The sequence below is a fragment of the Callionymus lyra genome, chromosome 18 (genome assembly GCF_982586985.1).
Source record: "Callionymus lyra chromosome 18, fCalLyr1.hap1.1, whole genome shotgun sequence".
Classification (NCBI taxonomy): Eukaryota; Metazoa; Chordata; class Actinopteri; order Syngnathiformes; family Callionymidae; genus Callionymus; species Callionymus lyra.
The window spans coordinates 4,667,398-4,687,397 of NC_141835.1; the positions used below are offsets into that span (position 1 = coordinate 4,667,398).

At 41.1% G+C, this 20,000-nt stretch overlaps 1 protein-coding gene across 6 annotated transcripts in view; it reads left to right on the forward strand.

Moving 5' to 3' along the window:
• The window catches only part of actn1 (actinin, alpha 1), a 50,859-nt gene that overhangs the window by 15,224 nt on the left and 15,635 nt on the right, over positions 1–20,000 (forward strand). For 4 of the 6 annotated variants that reach the window (XM_087780453.1, XM_087780454.1, XM_087780456.1 and 1 more), the window contains exons 2-8: positions 2,794–2,908; positions 4,172–4,291; positions 9,919–10,005; positions 14,504–14,591; positions 17,043–17,121; positions 17,196–17,277; positions 18,120–18,205. In XM_087780453.1, the coding sequence (XP_087636579.1) occupies positions 2,794–2,908; positions 4,172–4,291; positions 9,919–10,005; positions 14,504–14,591; positions 17,043–17,121; positions 17,196–17,277; positions 18,120–18,205 (657 nt within the window). Of the gene's footprint in view, positions 1–2,793; positions 2,909–4,171; positions 4,292–9,918; positions 10,006–14,503; positions 14,592–17,042; positions 17,122–17,195; positions 17,278–18,119; positions 18,206–19,527; positions 19,614–20,000 lie in introns of all 6 variants that reach the window. The other 2 variants (XM_087780455.1, XM_087780458.1) reach the window with 1 other exon arrangement.

Genomic DNA, 20,000 nt, shown 5'->3' on the forward strand with positions numbered 1-20,000 from the left:
TGATCACATACATGATCACATGACACACATTATGATCACATACATGATCACATGACACACATTATGATCACATACATGATCACATGACACACATAATGATCACATACATGATCACAGGACACACATAATGATCACATACATGATCACATGACACACATAATGATCACATACATGATCACATGACACACATAGTTATCACATACATGATCACATGACACACATAATGATCACATACATGATCACATGACACACATAATGATCACATACATGATCAAACCACACACATAATTATCATATACATGATCACATGACACACATAATGATCACATACATGATCACATGACACACATAATTATCACATACATGATCAAACCACACACATAATGATCACATACATGATCAAACCACACACATAATTATCATATACATGATCACATGACACACATTATTAGATAATGTTGTGCTGATGGTTTGTTCTGGAGCTTATGAACTTCTTCATCACATGGACTTTACATCGTCTCCTGCTGCTGCTGCTGCTGCTGCTGCTGCTGCTGCTGCTGCTGCTGCTGCTGCTGCTGCTGCTGCTGCTGCTGCTGCTGCTGCTGCTGCTGCTGCTGCTGCTGCTGCTGCTGCTGCTGCTGCTGCTGCTGCTGCTGCTGCTGCTGCTGCTGCTGCTGCTGCTGCTGCTGCTGCTGCTGATCCTCAGCACTAGATAACTGTCCTCCTATAATAACAGCGGGTTGTTTCTCTGTCATAAATGATATATTTGTTATGACGACACTGACTCACATCACGCCCCAGTGCTGCTGGTCATGTGACCTCACAGGTGTCACGCTGGTGACCTGCAGGAGAACTCATGAATCCACTCGTTTAACAAGCCAACATTCCTTCCTCGTCTTTACAAGTCCGTGGTCGACTCAGACGCTGACATTTGCTGCCTCGTGTTCCATAAAGACTTGAGTTACGCTCGAAGGAGAGATTCTGAAAAGAGAGTTCAACGTATTTACGCCGGAGTGCGAGATGTGGCACTGACGACATGTCATAGATCGCCTGTCAACTTTGAAACGCTCTCAAAAATTATCTGTAAAATAATTTATCATCACTTTGTTTACCTGAAGTTATATCTAGGATTGTTTACTCAAACATAGTACAAAATAAAATCAAATAAATCTTCCTATTTATTTCATATATATAGTATAATTTATATAGTATAATTTAAAAATACTTAAATTGTATATTTAGGAACACAATATATCAGTCATTGTATTGACATTTTTTAGATTAAAACTTAAAATATGGACAAAAATGCAACGTTTAAAATGATGATGTGATTTAATCAAAGGATTTTTCGTTGTTTTAATATCTTTATATTGTTTTTACTCTGTAGCACAAAGTTTGTTGTTTTAATGTAAAGTGTAATTCAGCTAAAATCTATAATAACTATATATATTATTAAAAAATATATGATGCAAAAAGGAAAATATATATAGTTAATAATAATTATAAAAATTTAACTGGTATTTAATATAACTTAATGGACAAAATAATTTTTTATATAATAATGTTATGATTAAAAAATATATTTAAGAAATAAAATATGCAAATTAAATTGTAGACCAACATTTAGCCTTAAAAATGTGATTTAATTGAACAATTTAAATAAAAAATAGATTGCAAAATAGCACAATATGTGTGTATTAAATATTCTTGTTTAATTATAGTATAAATAAATAGACAAAGATTAAATAAATTTAAAAAAAACACAATATTCAGCTTATTGTATTTATTCTTTATTTGACATCCTTGAATTAAGAGTTTGATCTTATGATTGAATGTTTTCTTTATTATCTTGTTGTGTTTTTATTGTTTGTTTTAATCACTTGTGTACTTGTGGCCAACGTGTGTTTATCTGCTTTATAAGTAAGAATTGTTAATTAAAATAAAATATTTAATAAAATATAATAATAAAATATCTGAGATGAAATGCTATTATTATTATTATTATTATCATTATTATTATTATTATTTCATAAGATTTAAAACATGTTTTTATTTACACACTCGGTTCGACGATGTCAGGAAGATCATAAACAACAGATCCAAGAACTGATCCTTGAGGAACTCCGACAGTCGGGTGGTCCAGAGATCTGTCGTGTTAATAATAGTCGTGTGAACGTGACGTTCAGTGACGACACAAAACTTAAAACCCCTTCAATTATATTCCACCAGTCAACCAGCGGGATTATGGGTAATTGAAGCGTCGTGACTGGGATCTAATGTTCCACTACGAGAGGGCGTGTCTTCTGCTCCAACATCTTCTGAAGATTAGACCACGGTATAATTTGGACTCTCCACCAACCGCGCTTGTTTTTGGCCTCCTTGGATACGGAAGAACCTCCGGCTCCTCTGACTGAGGGGTTTCTTCACGGGGAACATGTCCCTGGTGACCTCATCCTGGAAATGTGGTCCACGAGCAGCTTCGGCTTCAGACACAGACCGGCTTTCATGCAGGTTCTCCACAGTCGTCCGGATGACGTTCTTCAGGACCTGCTTGTAATTAAACCGGAGACTCGTAAAGAAAAAATGGTTTTGACTGAGTGATTCCAGCTCCTGTTGCTGAGCTCCAGATGTTTCCAAAACGTGCTGATGTTGCAAACGTTCTTCTCAGCATCTGTGTGTTCCTTAAGGTCAACGTTTCTGTCGTTTGACGCCTATTATTGGCTCGATTATTCTCTTGATAACCGCGGTTCTAGAGCTGCTTTGGTGACGAAAACATCTGGCTCTCTCCTGCAGACGTTCACGGCCTGGTGCAACTCCCACCTCAGGAAAGCAGGGACGGGGATCGAGAACATCGAGGAGGACTTCAGGGATGGACTGAAACTCATGTTGCTGCTGGAGGTCATTTCAGGTCAAACCTCTTCCTCACTTCCTGCCTCTTCGTACCACATCAGATCTTTGATCCTCAGAGATAAAAGTGCCTTGACTTGTGTTTTAAGCCAAGTTAAATATATATATTTGAATAATTAGCTAATCTGTTTGAGCTGCTAAACTAATGACCTATTAATCGTGATGACCTTGAATTTGAAATCTGCTTCCCATAAACCCATTCTACTTATATACGCACCTAAATATTCCGTTTTATTCCGTGTTTTTATGTGCAAGGAAGTGGAAGATCATTAATAGATAACGGGACAAGAACGGACCCCTGAGGGACTCCGGCTTCATTTGGATTGCGTTTAAAATCTGCTTCTTTTCTCTTAACAAGTTCCATTTTGGGCTCCGTATGTATGCGACTTAATATTCCGTATTATCCCGCGAACATGTTTTTAAATGTGCTTCATAAATCAAATGGTATTGTAAAAATCTTAGGGGAAAAAACAAAGAAAATTAAATATTATTATTATTATTTGCCAAGGCTTTATATAAATATAAATTTGTTTCTGAATGTGAATAAATGTCCAAAAATATTTTTTGTGAAGATTATTTTTGTACATGTTAGTTTGACAGAGGAAGGAAGTGGAAGATCATTAACAGATGACGGGACAAGAACTGACCCTTGAGGGACTCCGCCTTCATTTGGATAAATTCATATACAGTTTGAAATCTGCTGCCTGAGCTTAACAGGTTTTTATCCTGGGGTCCTTATGTACACACCATAATATTAAGTTGAACCCCGTGAAGCACCGTAATACTTTGTGATATTCGGACAATCCATCATAATACATAATACTGTCGATATTTGAGGAAATGAAAGGATTTTAAGTTCCCGAATAGTCCGACAAATACGGTATTTTGTCAATATTATCAATTAGATACGAGTATTGGCAATAACTTCAAGATACAAATACAATAATAATAAGACTGTTGCTTTATACGTTAGTAGTTGTACTACTGGTCAACTCAGGAAGTAGTTTTTCCTGTTACTAAAAACTTGCTCAAAGGCAAATCGCTGTTAAAGAAACTTTAATTCTCCTAAACTTCAGAAGTTTTTGCTCTTTCATTTTCACTTCAACAGACTCGCTAATGGCTACTTTGGAAAAGTCACATTCCTGCCGAAAACCACTACTATTAATAAATACATTTGTGGGCCACAAATTGTGTTTCTGTTTTTCAATAATAATTTCTTTCTTACATGAAACGGCGGTTAAATGTGGAGGTTTTGATTCTGCAGGCGAACGTCTGGCGAAGCCGGAGCGAGGAAAGATGAGAGTCCACAAGATCTCCAACGTCAACAAGGCTCTGGACTTCATCGCCGGCAAAGGAGTGAAGCTGGTTTCTATCGGAGCCGAGGGTGAGTCCGAGACGTACCTACTGTCTTACATCACAGTACATGAAGTACTTGAGTATGTTACTGTCTTATATCACAGTACATGAAGTACTTGAGTACGTTACTGTCTTACATCACAGTACATGAAGTACTTGAGTACGTTACTGTCTTACATCACAGTACATGAAGTACTTGAGTATGTTACTGTCTTATATCACAGTACATGAAGTACTTGAGTACGTTACTGTCTTACATCACAGTACATGAAGTAGTTGAGTACGTTACTGTCTTACATCACAGTACATGAAGTACTTGAGTATGTTACTGTCTTATATCACAGTACATGAAGTACTTGAGTACGTTACTGTCTTACATCACAGTACATGAAGTACTTGAGTACGTTACTGTCTTACATCACAGTACATGAAGTACTTGAGTATGTTACTGTCTTATATCACAGTACATGAAGTACTTGAGTACGTTACTGTCTTACATCACAGTACATGAAGTACTTGAGTACGTTACTGTCTTACATCACAGTACATGAAGTACTTGAGTACGTTACTGTCTTACATCACAGTACATGAAGTACTTGAGTATGTTACTGTCTTATATCACAGTACATGAAGTACTTGAGTACGTTACTGTCTTACATCACAGTACATGAAGTACTTGAGTACGCTACTGTCTTACATCACAGTACATGAAGTACTTGAGTACGTTACTGTATTATATCACAGTACATGAAGTACTTGAGTACGTTACTGTCTTACATCACAGTACATGAAGTACTTGAGTACGTTACTGTCTTACATCACAGTACATGAAGTACTTGAGTACGTTACTGTCTTACATCACAGTACATGAAGTACTTGAGTACGCTACTGTCTTACATCACAGTACATGAAGTACTTGAGTACGTTACTGTATTATATCACAGTACATGAAGTACTTGAGTACGTTACTGTCTTACATCACAGTACATGAAGTAGTTGAGTACGTTACTGTCTTACATCACAGTACATGAAGTAGTTGAGTAAGTTACTGTCTTACATCACAGTACATGAAGTACTTGAGTACGTTACTGTCTTACATCACAGTACATGAAGTACTTGAGTACGTTACTGTATTATATCACAGTACATGAAGTACTTGAGTACGTTACTGTCTTACATCACAGTACATGAAGTACGTGAGTACGTTACTGTCTTATATCACAGTACATGAAGTACTTGAGTACGTTACTGTCTTACATCACAGTACATGAAGTACTTGAGTACGTTACTGTCTTACATCACAGTACATGAAGTACTTGAGTACGTTTCTGTCTTACATCACAGTACATGAAGGACTTGAGTACGTTACTGTCTTACATCACAGTACATGAAGTACTTGAGTACGTTACTGTCTTACATCACAGTACATGAAGTACTTGAGTACGTTACTGTCTTACATCACAGTACATGAAGTACTTGAGTACGTTACTGTCTTACATCACAGTACATGAAGTACTTGAGTACGTTACTGTCTTACATCACAGTACATGAAGTACTTGAGTACGTTACTGTCTTACATCACAGTACATGAAGTACTTGAGTACGTTACTGTCTTACATCACAGTACATGAAGTACTTGAGTACGTTACTGTCTTATATCACAGTACATGAAGTACTTGAGTACGTTACTGTCTTACATCACAGTACATGAAGTACTTGAGTACGTTACTGTCTTACATCACAGTACATGAAGTACTTGAGTACGTTACTGTCTTACATCACAGTACATGAAGTACTTGAGTACGTTACTGTCTTATATCACAGTACATGAAGTACTTGAGTACGTTACTGTCTTATATCACAGTACATGAAGTACTTGAGTACGTTACTGTCTTATATCACAGTACATGAAGTACTTGAGTACGTTACTGTCTTACATCACAGTACATGAAGTACTTGAGTACGCTACTGTCTTACATCACAGTACATGAAGTACTTGAGTACGTTACTGTCTTACATCACAGTACATGAAGTACTTGAGTACGCTACTGTCTTGTCCTGGAAGGTTTTCTCTCTGGAACACAAATCTAAAGTGTGTAAAGCAGTTGTTAGGAGGCTTTTGTTGTGTATTTACTCCGACGACATTCGTGCTTTTGTGCCTCTGACATCTGGAGTTCACACCCACGTTTTCTTTTTAATGTCATTTGAGCAATAATGACATTAAATCCAATTTAGTCTGAAGCTGATAACGACTTGTCATCGTTTAGATTTTAATTTTAGCCCTGGATGAATAGAATTGAGGGGAAAAAATCCAGGTCAGTCGAACACAAAAGCGTCGACTGTTCTCAGACGCCACACTTTCCACTCTTCACACCGACTAATAAGTTTAACCTCTGACCCCGAACGCCCGCCACACGTTCCTCTGTTCAAGTCATAGCGTGTTCTTTGTGTGGGACGCTAACAGGCTACGCTAATAAAACGCTGCCCTCTTAAAAATAAATCAAATACAGTTTTATCAGTATTTTTATTTTAGTGATTTATGTGTATTAAAAAATTAAGACTTCAATGGTCAATATTTTCAAATATAAATAGTTTCGAAGTGGTCAACAGCAGCTAGCACTGTTAGCAGCTAGCACTGTTAGCAGCTAGCACTGTTAGCAGCTAGCTAAGCTGGCAAGCATACCGTTAAGAACCTTTACTTGGAAAAACACGAACTTTGTTTTTAAGAGTTTCTCCACTTTTAATACGTTTTATAATAAGTACCAGAAGGAGCTAATAAACAAATAGTTTGTGGTCACGTATAAAAAAGGGTTAAATAGCTGAAAATTCTTGCGTAACATTCGTGTGTAAACTATTTTTTTATATAAGCAATTAAAAGCAACATTAAGAAAAACAAGCTCAGTATTAATACTATTATTTTAATTATTACATTTAGTTTGAATTTAAATGTTAGTTATCAGAATAAAAAGTGTTTTTTATGTTGTAAAGAAAACTATTTTGATTATTTTGAGTAACGATTAACTCGTGTTTATAAGTTTTAATGTGTTGAACAATATTTTTGTTTTACTTGATTTAATAATAAGTGTTTATGTTGTAAAGAAAAACAAACTATTTAACAGTTTTTATTATTTAAAGTAAGGATTTAACTCATGTTTATAAGTTTTACTGTGTTGAACAATAATTTAGTTTTACTTGATTTAATAATAAGTGTTTATGTTGTAAAGAAAACCAAACTATTTAACAGTTTTTTATTATTTAAAGTAACGAAATACTCGTGTTTATAAGTTTTAATGTGTTGAACAATAATTTAGTTTTACTTGATTTAATAATAAGTGTTTATGTTGTAAAGAAAACCAAACTATTTAACAGTTTTTTATTATTTAAAGTAACGAAATACTCGTGTTTATAAGTTTTAATGTGTTGAACAATAATTTAGTTTTACTTGATTTAATAATAAGTGTTTATGTTGTAAAGAAAACCAAACTATTTAACAGTTTTTTATTATTTAAAGTAACGAAATACTCGTGTTTATAAGTTTTAATGTGTTGAACAATAAATTTATTTTACTTGATTTACTAAAAAGTGTTTATTTTGTAAAGAAAAACAAACTATTTAACCGTTTTTATTATTTAAAGTAAGGATTAACTCGTGTTTATAAGTTTTAATGTGTTGAACAATAATTTTATTTTACTTGATTTACTAAAAAGTGTTTATTTTGTAAAGAAAAACAAACTATTTAACAGTTTTTATTATTTAAAGTAAGGATTAACTCGTGTTTATAAGTTTTACTGTGTTGAACAAAATTTAGTTTTACTTGATTTAATAAAAAAGTGTTTATGTTGTAAAGAAAACAAACTGTTTAACAGTTTTTATTATTTTAATTAATGATTAACTCGTGTTTATAACTTTTAATGTGTTGAACAATAATTTAATTTTACTTGATTTAATAAAAACTGGTTCCTTAAAGGTAAATAAATCAGTATTTATGTGATATAAATCCATATTTCACCATCATAAATGTAACAAAGGCAGCGTCACAGATCATCCAATCATCGCTCGATGGTTAAACCGGTGGAAGATCTTCTCGATCAGAGCGACGTCCAGATTTCCTCCCGCGGTGCCGTGGCTGCAGTAAAAGCGTCTAATCCAGTCCAGCATTCCAGACAGATTAGCTCCCTCGGGTCCGTCCTGGAGCAGCGGCCCCTGCGTCCAGACCCCCGTCCAGACCCCCGGGAGCAGCAGGCGTGGACCCTGGAGGGGGGATCCGAGCGTTGGGGGGGGTGTTATGGCTGAGGTTCAGGGGGGGTCGGCAGAGTTTCAAGTAGCATTAGCAGGATTTGTTCTGCAGCCAGATGATCATTCCTGGTCATTAGCTCTAATCCCAGGCGTGTATCTCGCCGGCGTCGGCTTCCATCGCCGACCACCGGCGTCTTCCTGCTTCTAATTCGATCAGTCGTCTTTCACGCCGCGTTAGCGTCGCCTCGTCCGAACCCGACGGTCCCAGTGTGTCGGGCCTTTATCGGATCAGAGCGTCGGAGTCAACGACACGAGTGGACCTTGTTAGTCGCCTCACTCTTTGATTGACAGCTCAGAACATGATGAGTGATACCATTGAAACGGACCCTGAAAATAAGCTTAGGACGCAAAGTTATTGATTATGAGTGACAGATACATGTTGCAGGAATATTATTATTATTATGATTATTTACAACATTTATTTAGAACATTTTACTTTCATTTTTTGTCTTTACTGCATTATTTGTGTTGGTTTCAATCACAGTAAATTTGTGTTTTTTGAACCGTCAAAGGAATATATTGTTATTATTATTTTAATTTAACCAAATTGTACCTCAAATGAAAATATTTTCAACAATTTTCAGTTGATCGTAGATGTGATTAAAAAGTTAAAAACTTAATTTATTAATAATAATTAATAATTTACTGAAAACAATATTTACTTCATACTTAAATGTATGTTATTCATTATTAATGTTACATAATTCTGCTTTTATCTGTCATGTGATCATTTATTAATAATTTATGAGCAGTATATTTAATGGTCATTAAAGTAATTAATACTACTCTGGAGTATTCTTGAAGTTTATTTTAAAGTACATTTTTTAGACGATATAACACTGGACACATGGATTTGATTGTGGATGATAAGTAACTGTACTCTAAATAAAGATGATGTTTTTTTATAGATGATTTTTAAATAAATACTTATAAATACTTACCTAAAAAAACAGTTGATTTACCTTAACTTATTAATTAATATAATTAAAAGAGATAATTTCTATATATTTTTTAAGATAATCTCGATCATAAATATTTAAGAAGTTAAAGAGAACATAAGGCTAGAAAATATATTTTTTGAATATCAATACAGTATAATAAAGTATATATGTAAGTAATTCAGTCCAAAAATATGTTCGTTACAAACATGTTTTGGATTAAACTTTAACTAATTCTTAACATTATTAGCTGATACACAGCCTGTCTATAATGTATCTCAACAACTTTTTTTCAAAGTACTTACTTTATTCAAAAACCTTCTTAAAATGACTCAAATTTCTGTTCTTTAAGTTAAGTTAATGTTCTAAAAATGCTGACTTCATCCATTAAAACGACGACAAACGTGTCATTTGTCCACAGAGATCGTAGACGGCAACGCTAAGATGACCCTGGGAATGATCTGGACTATTATCCTTCGCTTCGCCATCCAAGATATTTCTGTAGAAGGTGAGTTTGTTCTGTTTCCTCCGTCCTGCGAGTGTTTTTCTGAGCCTTCTTTGTCTCTCGAGACGTTGAAAAGTGATTCTCGTGTCCACGTCTGTCCACATCTGTCCACGTCTGTCCACGTCTGTCCACGTCTGTCCACGTCTGTTCACGTCTGTCCACGTCTGTCCACGTCTGTCCACGTCTGTTCACGTCTGTCCACGTCTGTTCACGTCTGTCCACGTCTGTCCACGTCTGTCCACGTCTGTCCACGTCTGTTCACGTCTGTTCACGTCTGTCCACGTCTGTCCACATCTGTTCACGTCTGTCCACGTCTGTCCACGTCTGTCCACGTCTGTTCACGTCTGTCCACGTCTGTCCACGTCTGTCCACGTCTGTCCACGTCTGTCCACGTCTGTCCACGTCTGTCCACGTCTGTTCACGTCTGTCCACGTCTGTCCACGTCTGTCCACGTCTGTCCACGTCTGTTCACGTCTGTCCACGTCTGTCCACGTCTGTCCACGTCTGTCCACGTCTGTCCACGTCTGTCTATGTCTGTTCACGTCTGTCCACGTCTGTCCACGTCTGTCCACGTCTGTCCACGTCTGTTCACGTCTGTTCACGTCTGTCTACGTCTGTCCACGTCTGTCCACGTCTGTCCACGTCTGTCCACGTCTGTCCACGTCTGTCCACGTCTGTCCACGTCTGTCCACGTCTGTCCACGTCTGTCCACGTCTGTTCACGTCTGTCCACGTCTGTCCACGTCTGTTCACGTCTGTCCACGTCTGTCCACGTCTGTCCACGTCTGTCCACGTCTGTCCACGTCTGTCCACGTCTGTCTACGTCTGTCCACGTCTGTCCACGTCTGTTCACGTCTGTTCACGTCTGTCCACGTCTGTCCACGTCTGTCCACGTCTGTCTACGTCTGTTCACGTCTGTCCACGTCTGTTCACGTCTGTCCACGTCTGTCCACGTCTGTTCACGTCTGTTCACGTCTGTCCACGTCTGTTCACGTCTGTCCACGTCTGTTCACGTCTGTTCACGTCTGTCTACGTCTGTCCACGTCTGTCCACGTCTGTCCACGTCTGTCCACGTCTGTTCACGTCTGTCCACGTCTGTCCACGTCTGTCCACGTCTGTTCACGTCTGTCTACGTCTGTTCACGTCTGTCCACGTCTGTCCACGTCTGTCCACGTCTGTCCACGTCTGTTCACGTCTGTCCACGTCTGTCCACGTCTGTTCACGTCTGTCCACGTCTGTCTACGTCTGTCCACGTCTGTTCACGTCTGTCCACGTCTGTCCACGTCTGTCCACGTCTGTCTACGTCTGTCCACGTCTGTCCACGTCTGTTCACGTCTGTTCACGTCTGTCCACGTCTGTCCACGTCTGTCCACGTCTGTCTACGTCTGTTCACGTCTGTCCACGTCTGTTCACGTCTGTCCACGTCTGTCCACGTCTGTCCACGTCTGTCCACGTCTGTCTACGTCTGTTCACGTCTGTCCACGTCTGTCCACGTCTGTCCACGTCTGTCCACGTCTGTCTACGTCTGTCCACGTCTGTCCACGTCTGTCCACGTCTGTCCACGTCTGTCTACGTCTGTCCACGTCTGTCCACGTCTGTCCACGTCTGTCCACGTCTGTTCACGTCTGTCCACGTCTGTCCACGTCTGTCCACGTCTGTCCACGTCTGTCCACGTCTGTCCACGTCTGTCCACGTCTGTTCACGTCTGTCCACGTCTGTCCACGTCTGTTCACGTCTGTCCACGTCTGTCCACGTCTGTCCACGTCTGTTCACGTCTGTCCACGTCTGTCCACGTCTGTCCACGTCTGTCCACGTCTGTCCACGTCTGTCCACGTCTGTTCACGTCTGTCCACGTCTGTCCACGTCTGTCCACGTCTGTCCACGTCTGTCTACGTCTGTTCACGTCTGTCCACGTCTGTTCACGTCTGTCCACGTCTGTCCACGTCTGTTCACGTCTGTTCACGTCTGTCCACGTCTGTTCACGTCTGTCCACGTCTGTTCACGTCTGTTCACGTCTGTCTACGTCTGTCCACGTCTGTCCACGTCTGTCCACGTCTGTCCACGTCTGTTCACGTCTGTCCACGTCTGTCCACGTCTGTCCACGTCTGTTCACGTCTGTCTACGTCTGTTCACGTCTGTCCACGTCTGTCCACGTCTGTCCACGTCTGTCCACGTCTGTTCACGTCTGTCCACGTCTGTCCACGTCTGTTCACGTCTGTCCACGTCTGTCTACGTCTGTCCACGTCTGTTCACGTCTGTCCACGTCTGTCCACGTCTGTCCACGTCTGTCTACGTCTGTCCACGTCTGTCCACGTCTGTTCACGTCTGTTCACGTCTGTCCACGTCTGTCCACGTCTGTCCACGTCTGTCTACGTCTGTTCACGTCTGTCCACGTCTGTTCACGTCTGTCCACGTCTGTCCACGTCTGTCCACGTCTGTCCACGTCTGTCTACGTCTGTTCACGTCTGTCCACGTCTGTCCACGTCTGTCCACGTCTGTCCACGTCTGTCCACGTCTGTCCACGTCTGTCTACGTCTGTCCACGTCTGTCCACGTCTGTCCACGTCTGTCCACGTCTGTCTACGTCTGTTCACGTCTGTCCACGTCTGTCCACGTCTGTCCACGTCTGTCCACGTCTGTCCACGTCTGTCCACGTCTGTTCACGTCTGTCCACGTCTGTCTACGTCTGTCCACGTCTGTTCACGTCTGTCCACGTCTGTTCACGTCTGTTCACGTCTGTCCACGTCTGTTCATGTCTGTCCACGTCTGTTCACGTCTGTTCACGTCTGTTCACGTCTGTCCACGTCTGTTCACGTCTGTTCACGTCTGTCCACGTCTGTCCACGTCTGTTCACGTCTGTTCACGTCTGTCCACGTCTGTCCACGTCTGTCCACGTCTGTCCACGTCTGTCCACGTCTGTCCACGTCTGTTCACGTCTGTCCACGTCTGTTCACGTCTGTCCACGTCTGTTCACGTCTGTCCATGTCTGTCCACGTCTGTCCACGTCTGTCTACGTCTGTCCACGTCTGTTCACGTCTGTCCACGTCTGTCCACGTCTGTCCACGTCTGTCCACGTCTGTCCACGTCTGTTCACGTCTGTCCACGTCTGTTCACGTCTGTCCACGTCTGTCCACGTCTGTCTACGTCTGTTCACGTCTGTCCACGTCTGTCCACGTCTGTCCACGTCTGTCTACGTCTGTCCACGTCTGTCTACGTCTGTTCACGTCTGTTCACGTCTGTCCACGTCTGTCCATGTCTGTCCACGTCTGTCCACGTCTGTCCACGTCTGTCCACGTCTGTTCACGTCTGTCCACGTCTGTCTACGTCTGTCCACGTCTGTTCACGTCTGTCCACGTCTGTCCACGTCTGTCCACGTCTGTCCACGTCTGTTCACGTCTGTTCACGTCTGTTCACGTCTGTCCACGTCTGTTCACGTCTGTCCACGTCTGTTCACGTCTGTTCACGTCTGTCCACGTCTGTCCACGTCTGTTCACGTCTGTCCACGTCTGTCCACGTCTGTTCACGTCTGTTCACGTCTGTTCACGTCTGTTCACGTCTGTCCACGTCTGTCCACGTCTGTCCACGTCTGTTCACGTCTGTCCACGTCTGTCCACGTCTGTTCACGTCTGTCCACGTCTGTTCACGTCTGTTCACGTCTGTCCACGTCTGTCCACGTCTGTTCACGTCTGTCCACGTCTGTCCACGTCTGTCCACGTCTGTTCACGTCTGTTCACGTCTGTCCACGTCTGTCCACGTCTGTCCACGTCTGTTCACGTCTGTTCACGTCTGTCCACGTCTGTTCACGTCTGTCCACGTCTGTTCACGTCTGTCCACGTCTGTTCACGTCTGTTCACGTCTGTCCACGTCTGTCCACGTCTGTTCACGTCTGTCCACGTCTGTCCACGTCTGTTCACGTCTGTTCACGTCTGTCCACGTCTGTTCACGTCTGTTCACGTCTGTTCACGTCTGTCCACGTCTGTCCACGTCTGTCCACGTCTGTTCACGTCTGTTCACGTCTGTCCACGTCTGTCCACGTCTGTTCACGTCTGTTCACGTCTGTCCACGTCTGTCCACGTCTGTCCACGTCTGTTCACGTCTGTCCACGTCTGTCCACGTCTGTCCACGTCTGTTCACGTCTGTTCACGTCTGTTCACGTCTGTCCACGTCTGTCCACGTCTGTTCACGTCTGTCCACGTCTGTCCACGTCTGTTCACGTCTGTCCACGTCTGTCCACGTCTGTCCACGTCTGTCCACGTCTGTCCACGTCTGTTCACGTCTGTCCACGTCTGTCCACGTCTGTCCACGTCTGTCCACGTCTGTTCACGTCTGTCCACGTCTGTCCACGTCTGTTCACGTCTGTTCACGTCTGTTCACGTCTGTCCACGTCTGTCCACGTCTGTCCACGTCTGTCCACGTCTGTCCACGTCTGTCCACGTCTGTCCACGTCTGTCTCATTAAACACACGTCCGTGGACAACAACACAAGGTTCTTTTCTTCCCACAGAAACGTCTGCCAAAGAAGGTCTGCTGTTGTGGTGCCAGAGGAAGACGGCGCCTTATAAGAACGTCAATATACAGAACTTTCACATCAGGTAACCCTTCGTTTTCTACACTTTTTTACACTTAAACGACCTTTTCACTCACTTGTAGCCATGATTGCGTTTATTTAACATTAAAAAACGTCATTTTTAATTATTGTTGTATTTGAAAATGCATATTAAGTCGAAAAGACTTGACAAATGTTGATATTGACCATGTATTCTAAACTTTAGCCTCCTTTTTTTATACTTAATCTTGCTGCAAACTCAGCTAAGCTACGCTAGGCTATGCTAAACTAGGCTAGGCTATGCTAGGCGTGTTAAGAAGCCAACACTTTTTACCTTTAAATAATTTGGTGTTTTCTTGAGCTACTTAACTCAACTATATTTATAGAGCACTTTAAAACAACAGTAGGTGATACAAAGTGCTGCACAAGAACATAAAAATATCACTTAAACAAACACCAAGATAATAAAATACCAAATAAAACAAGTAAAAGGCTCTAAAAACAGCTACCGAGTCTCTCACTGTGTTAAAAGCCGGGGAATAAAAGTGTGTTTTAAGGCGAGATTTAAGCAAGAACTAAATCAGTTCAACAGAAATTGAATCAGTTGACATTTTCAAATATATTTTAATATATTCTAGCTCCACTTTTCAGAATAAAAGTAACACAAATTGGCTCACAAAAGTAAAAAAAAAACCCAGTATTTTTACAGGTTTTTTTCAACCCTCATTGCTTGAGATTTCGTGACCGTTTTTGAACAACTCGAGAGCCTGACAGATGTCAGTAGGTTTGTTATGAACGGGGAAACGTATCAGCAGAAAATGTTTTTCATTTTAAATCATAATAAAGTCAATCCCAGCAACAAGATTATTGTTTAAGTCCCAAAATATTCTGAAATATCTGCTAAAACATCAGTTAAAAGGCTGCATAACATATATTTTGTTATTATTATTTTAATTTAACCAAATTGTACCTCAAATGAAAATATTTTCAACAATTTTCAGTTGATCATAGATGTGATTAAAAAGATCAGGACAAAGAAAAGTTTTTTTTTTTTTAAATTTTCTGCTTCTTTTTCAAACTTAATTTACTACTAATAATTAATAATTTACTGAAAACAATATTTACTTCATACTTGAATTGATGTTATTCATTATTAATGTTACATAATGCTGCTTTTATCTGTCATGTGATCATTTATTAATAATTTATGAGCAGTATATTTAATGGTCATTAAAGTAATTAATACTACTCTGGAGTATTCTTGAAGTTTATTTTAAAGTACATTTTTTAGACGATATAACACTGGACACATGGATTTGATTGTGGATGTTAAGTAACTGTACTCTAAATAAAGATGATTTTTTTTTATAGATGATTTTTAAATAAATACTTAATGAAAAAAAATAACCTAAAAAACAGTTGATAAAAATATCACTTAAACAAACATATATTTTGTTATAAGAAAATGGATATTATTATTAAAACGGATGTACAATTGAAGCATCTGAGGGGAAGGAACACTGAAAATGGAAGTGAAGTAAACCCGGACGTGCGGCGCCTCCACTCGTGTGATGAATTATTGAAAGAGGAGCCGCTGTGATCCTGTGGATGAAAGCCGGGGTCGGACAGAAAGGTGGCGCTGAGGTCACTGCTGGAGAAAGTAGAATGGAGAGAGGACGGATCCTGCAGCTTTGATGTGGAGCTCACTCGTCGTCCTCGGCTGCTGACATTTACACTCCGGCCTGGAGATGAATGTTTGTGGACGAAACAGTGGAAAATAATAATAAGAATATGGACGGTTGAGCATCTGTAGAGCAGGCGGACGCTCAGGGATCTGCCCTAGACTTGGAGTAGAGCAGTTAGACCCTTTGAAAAGAAGCCAGTTGAAAGTTTTCAGGGAATTTTTTCAGTCAAATTAAAGTAATTTTCCATGAGCCAACTTGTGACCTTCCTGTGTGTAGTTTGTTTGTTCTCCACGTGTCACGTGGGTTTACTCCGGGCACTCCGGTTTCCTCCCACAGTCCAAAAACATACAGAGGTTGATTGAGAACTTGGGGGGGAATTGTCCGTAAGTATGAGTGTGTGTGTGAATGGTTGTCTGTCTTTGTGTGTGTCCTGTGACAGACTGGCGTCCTGTCCAGGGTGTCCCCTGCCTCTCGCCCTATGAAACTGGGATGGACTCCAGTCTCCCCGCGACCCCCATAAGGGATAAAGCGATAGAAAACGAATGAATTAAGTATTTTTCCAGGTCATTTTAGGACCTTATGGTCAAGGTCGGTTGAATTTACAGGAAAAGAAACTAAAGAAAACGTTTATTTTCCACCAGTTTTGAATGCGGCTTTAATGTCGTGAACGAGTTGGATTGATGGTTGAGTTGGAAGTAAGATTCTGAAGGTACAAGTTGACAATAAAACCCTTGTCCTCACGCCTGTCACAGCTCGTCTGTGTTTCCATGAACTCTTGATCGCGTGGAATAAAAAGCTTCTCTCCTCCGCAGTTGGAAAGATGGCCTGGGATTCTGTGCGCTCATCCACCGACATCGTCCGGAACTCATCGACTACGGAAAGCTACGAAAGGTGAGACGCGCCATTACGACCCCCCGGACCTGGAGAGACGAGGGGGTTTGTGAACGGTTCTGTTGTCGCCGCAGGACGACCCCATGACCAACCTGAACACAGCCTTCGACGTGGCCGAGAAGTACCTGGACATTCCTAAGATGCTGGACGCCGAAGGTAAAAACCATCACTCGCTGTTTAGTCCCGGCAACGTTCCTGCTTGTTTCAGATCATTCTATGTATGAAGTGTCATTTTAAGGCTATTTTTTAATCAATTATTCTCAAGAACATTATGACCGCCCGTACATCGTGCTCGTCATTGATTAAATAGGTTGTCAATGATGCGGGAAAAATGGTTTAAAAGTAAGACTTTTTTTTGAAGAACTATTAGCTAATTGTAAAACGAGCGGTCATAATGATATGGTTCATGATGTAAATATGAGTGTGTCGGTGCATTTGTCGGGGTTCAGTGCGGGGCCGGTACCGGTTCACTAATGAGTCATATTTAACCTGTGACTCTCAACAAGAAACTATTTTCGGTCAAGTTTCCTTTAAAACTTAAGATCGAGACACAAACTGAAGGTCGGTCCGTGGAACTGATGCCGACGTTAAACCCGGTCCACGGTACAAAAAAAAGTTTGGGGTCCACTGGTGTAAAGTTTTGATAATGCTAAAGATAAAAAAAAGCGGCGACGTCCCTCAGAGACTCGGATCAGAGCCTGACTCTGGACTTGGACTTGAGGTGCTTCGGACGTCTTTTAAAAGCCGTCGTACACCAATGATTGATTGACAGGTCCCTGAACTCAATATTCAATCCGAAGAACAAACCAACACTAGCTCCTCAAAGGCACCGTGGTCGGCTGCTGAACCCCGACCTCTGACCCTGACCCTCCTGTGATTGTTATCATCATCAAGACTTTCAGATTATGGTGGATATTGTACTACTTCCTGTTTCCTCATCGGTACGTTGACCATGCTAACCCCTCCTCCTCCCACCTGACCTCGTCTCTACCTGGCAGACATTGTGGGCACGGCTCGTCCGGACGAGAAGGCGATAATGACTTACGTCTCTAGCTTCTACCACGCCTTCTCCGGCGCCCAGAAGGTATCCAGGATGCAGCGTCACCATCCTCCTCCTCCTCCTCCTCCTCCTCTTTCTTCCTCCCGTTCTTTTGGACCCGTCGTCGGTCTCTAACGCCCTCTCTCTGCAGTCGCACTGTCCTACAAACAGGGGTCGCTCTCCCTCACTTCCTGCATGACGCCACCACGTGCATGATGGGAGTTGAAGTTGTTTTTTTTTGTGAGCACAACAAGCATCTCCGGTCGCGACTTGTCGGACGAAGCGAGACGAGACGAGTCGTCTGTTAAGTGTTTTTCACTAGAATTATCATCGCAATGGAATGAGACTCACGTCCTTATATGGTCGTACATTAAACCGTATTTACAACAGAAAAACTTACGCAATCTTTGATCCAACATTATCAAGTTTTTGTAGAATTAAAAACATTTCACACGTGGTGCTCATATCAGTAGTAATTAATGTAGTAATGTATCATGAGTTTATTAAAATAAATATGTTGAACCACTACATACTTTCATATTTTCATTGGTTAATTAAGTCATAGAATTGTTATTTATTATTACTTTTATTTCTGTGACCATCAAGAGGCACCAACAGTTTAGTAATATTACAAAAAAACGAAATAAATAAATATGTATACATAAATAACATTACTTTATTTCTATTTATAATGTTTTAATTTTGCTCAAGTTTGAGTATATCAGCAAAAAAACGTACTTAAAAGTATATTTAACTGTCTAAACGACAGGTTTAGTTTTCAGGAGTTAATACATTGATTATTTTGGTTTTTAAATACATTTTTTAAGAAAATAGCTTGTTTTAAACTCTCTCCAGCAACAGCAATTAATATATAATGAAGTATAAAGTGATCTATTTGTGGGGAAAGAAAATAAACTATAACTATAATTTGAAAATAAATGCATGTAAAATAATTGAAATAACCAGAAACTAAAAGTAAACACACTTATAAGTACAGATTAAAAGTGTTTTTATTGGTTGCTCAAGTTTTTTAGGTTACAGGTTTTGTACTTCTCCTGCGATAACAGCTGGCTCGTCCAGTTCCCTGCTAATCCTGTGTCCGTAATTTGACAGTTTTTCACCGTCCACTCACTGCTCGTCTTCTTGGAAATAAACCTGTAATCATAACAAAGTGAGACGTGAAAATGTAACTTTAACTCATTAATATCTCATTAATACGTTGGACTAAGAGATGCTTGTTGTGCGTTTAATGCTGCCTGTTCTTGTGGTTGCACCCCCTGCTGGTTCCTTTTTGCCTCTGCACTCTTTCACTCTTTGTTGGTTTCTCTCTCTCCTCCGTCTCGTCCTCCTCCTCTGTTCCCGGGCAGACATCGTTAGCACCATGAGGCCCGACGAGAAGGCCGTCATGACTTATGTGTCGTGTTACTACCACGCCTTCTCAGGCAAGCAGAAGGTGAGCCACCGTTCCACCAGCAGAACCTCTTGTTTCAGAAAAAACCTCTTGTTACTTTGAGTCACACCGACGGTCAGAGACGCTGCTCGACGTCCACACGGGTCCAGCATCTGCAGGGTCTGGTCCGGGTTCAGGAAGCGCCGACATCATCTGGTTCTGGTTAATGAGCCTCCATTACGGCTCAAACTTAATGACGCCGCGGATCTATTTTCATCGGCGTAATCTGGAGCACTTTCTGATCCCGATTAGAAAACCCATAATGACGGTTCTCAGCAGGGAACACCTGGACTTGTCTGCAGTCATTAGCCGAGCAGCAGAACCTCCCGAGGCGCCGGAGGAACTTCCGTGCGTTTACCAGAGTTGGCACGAGAGCCCGAACCTCCCAGG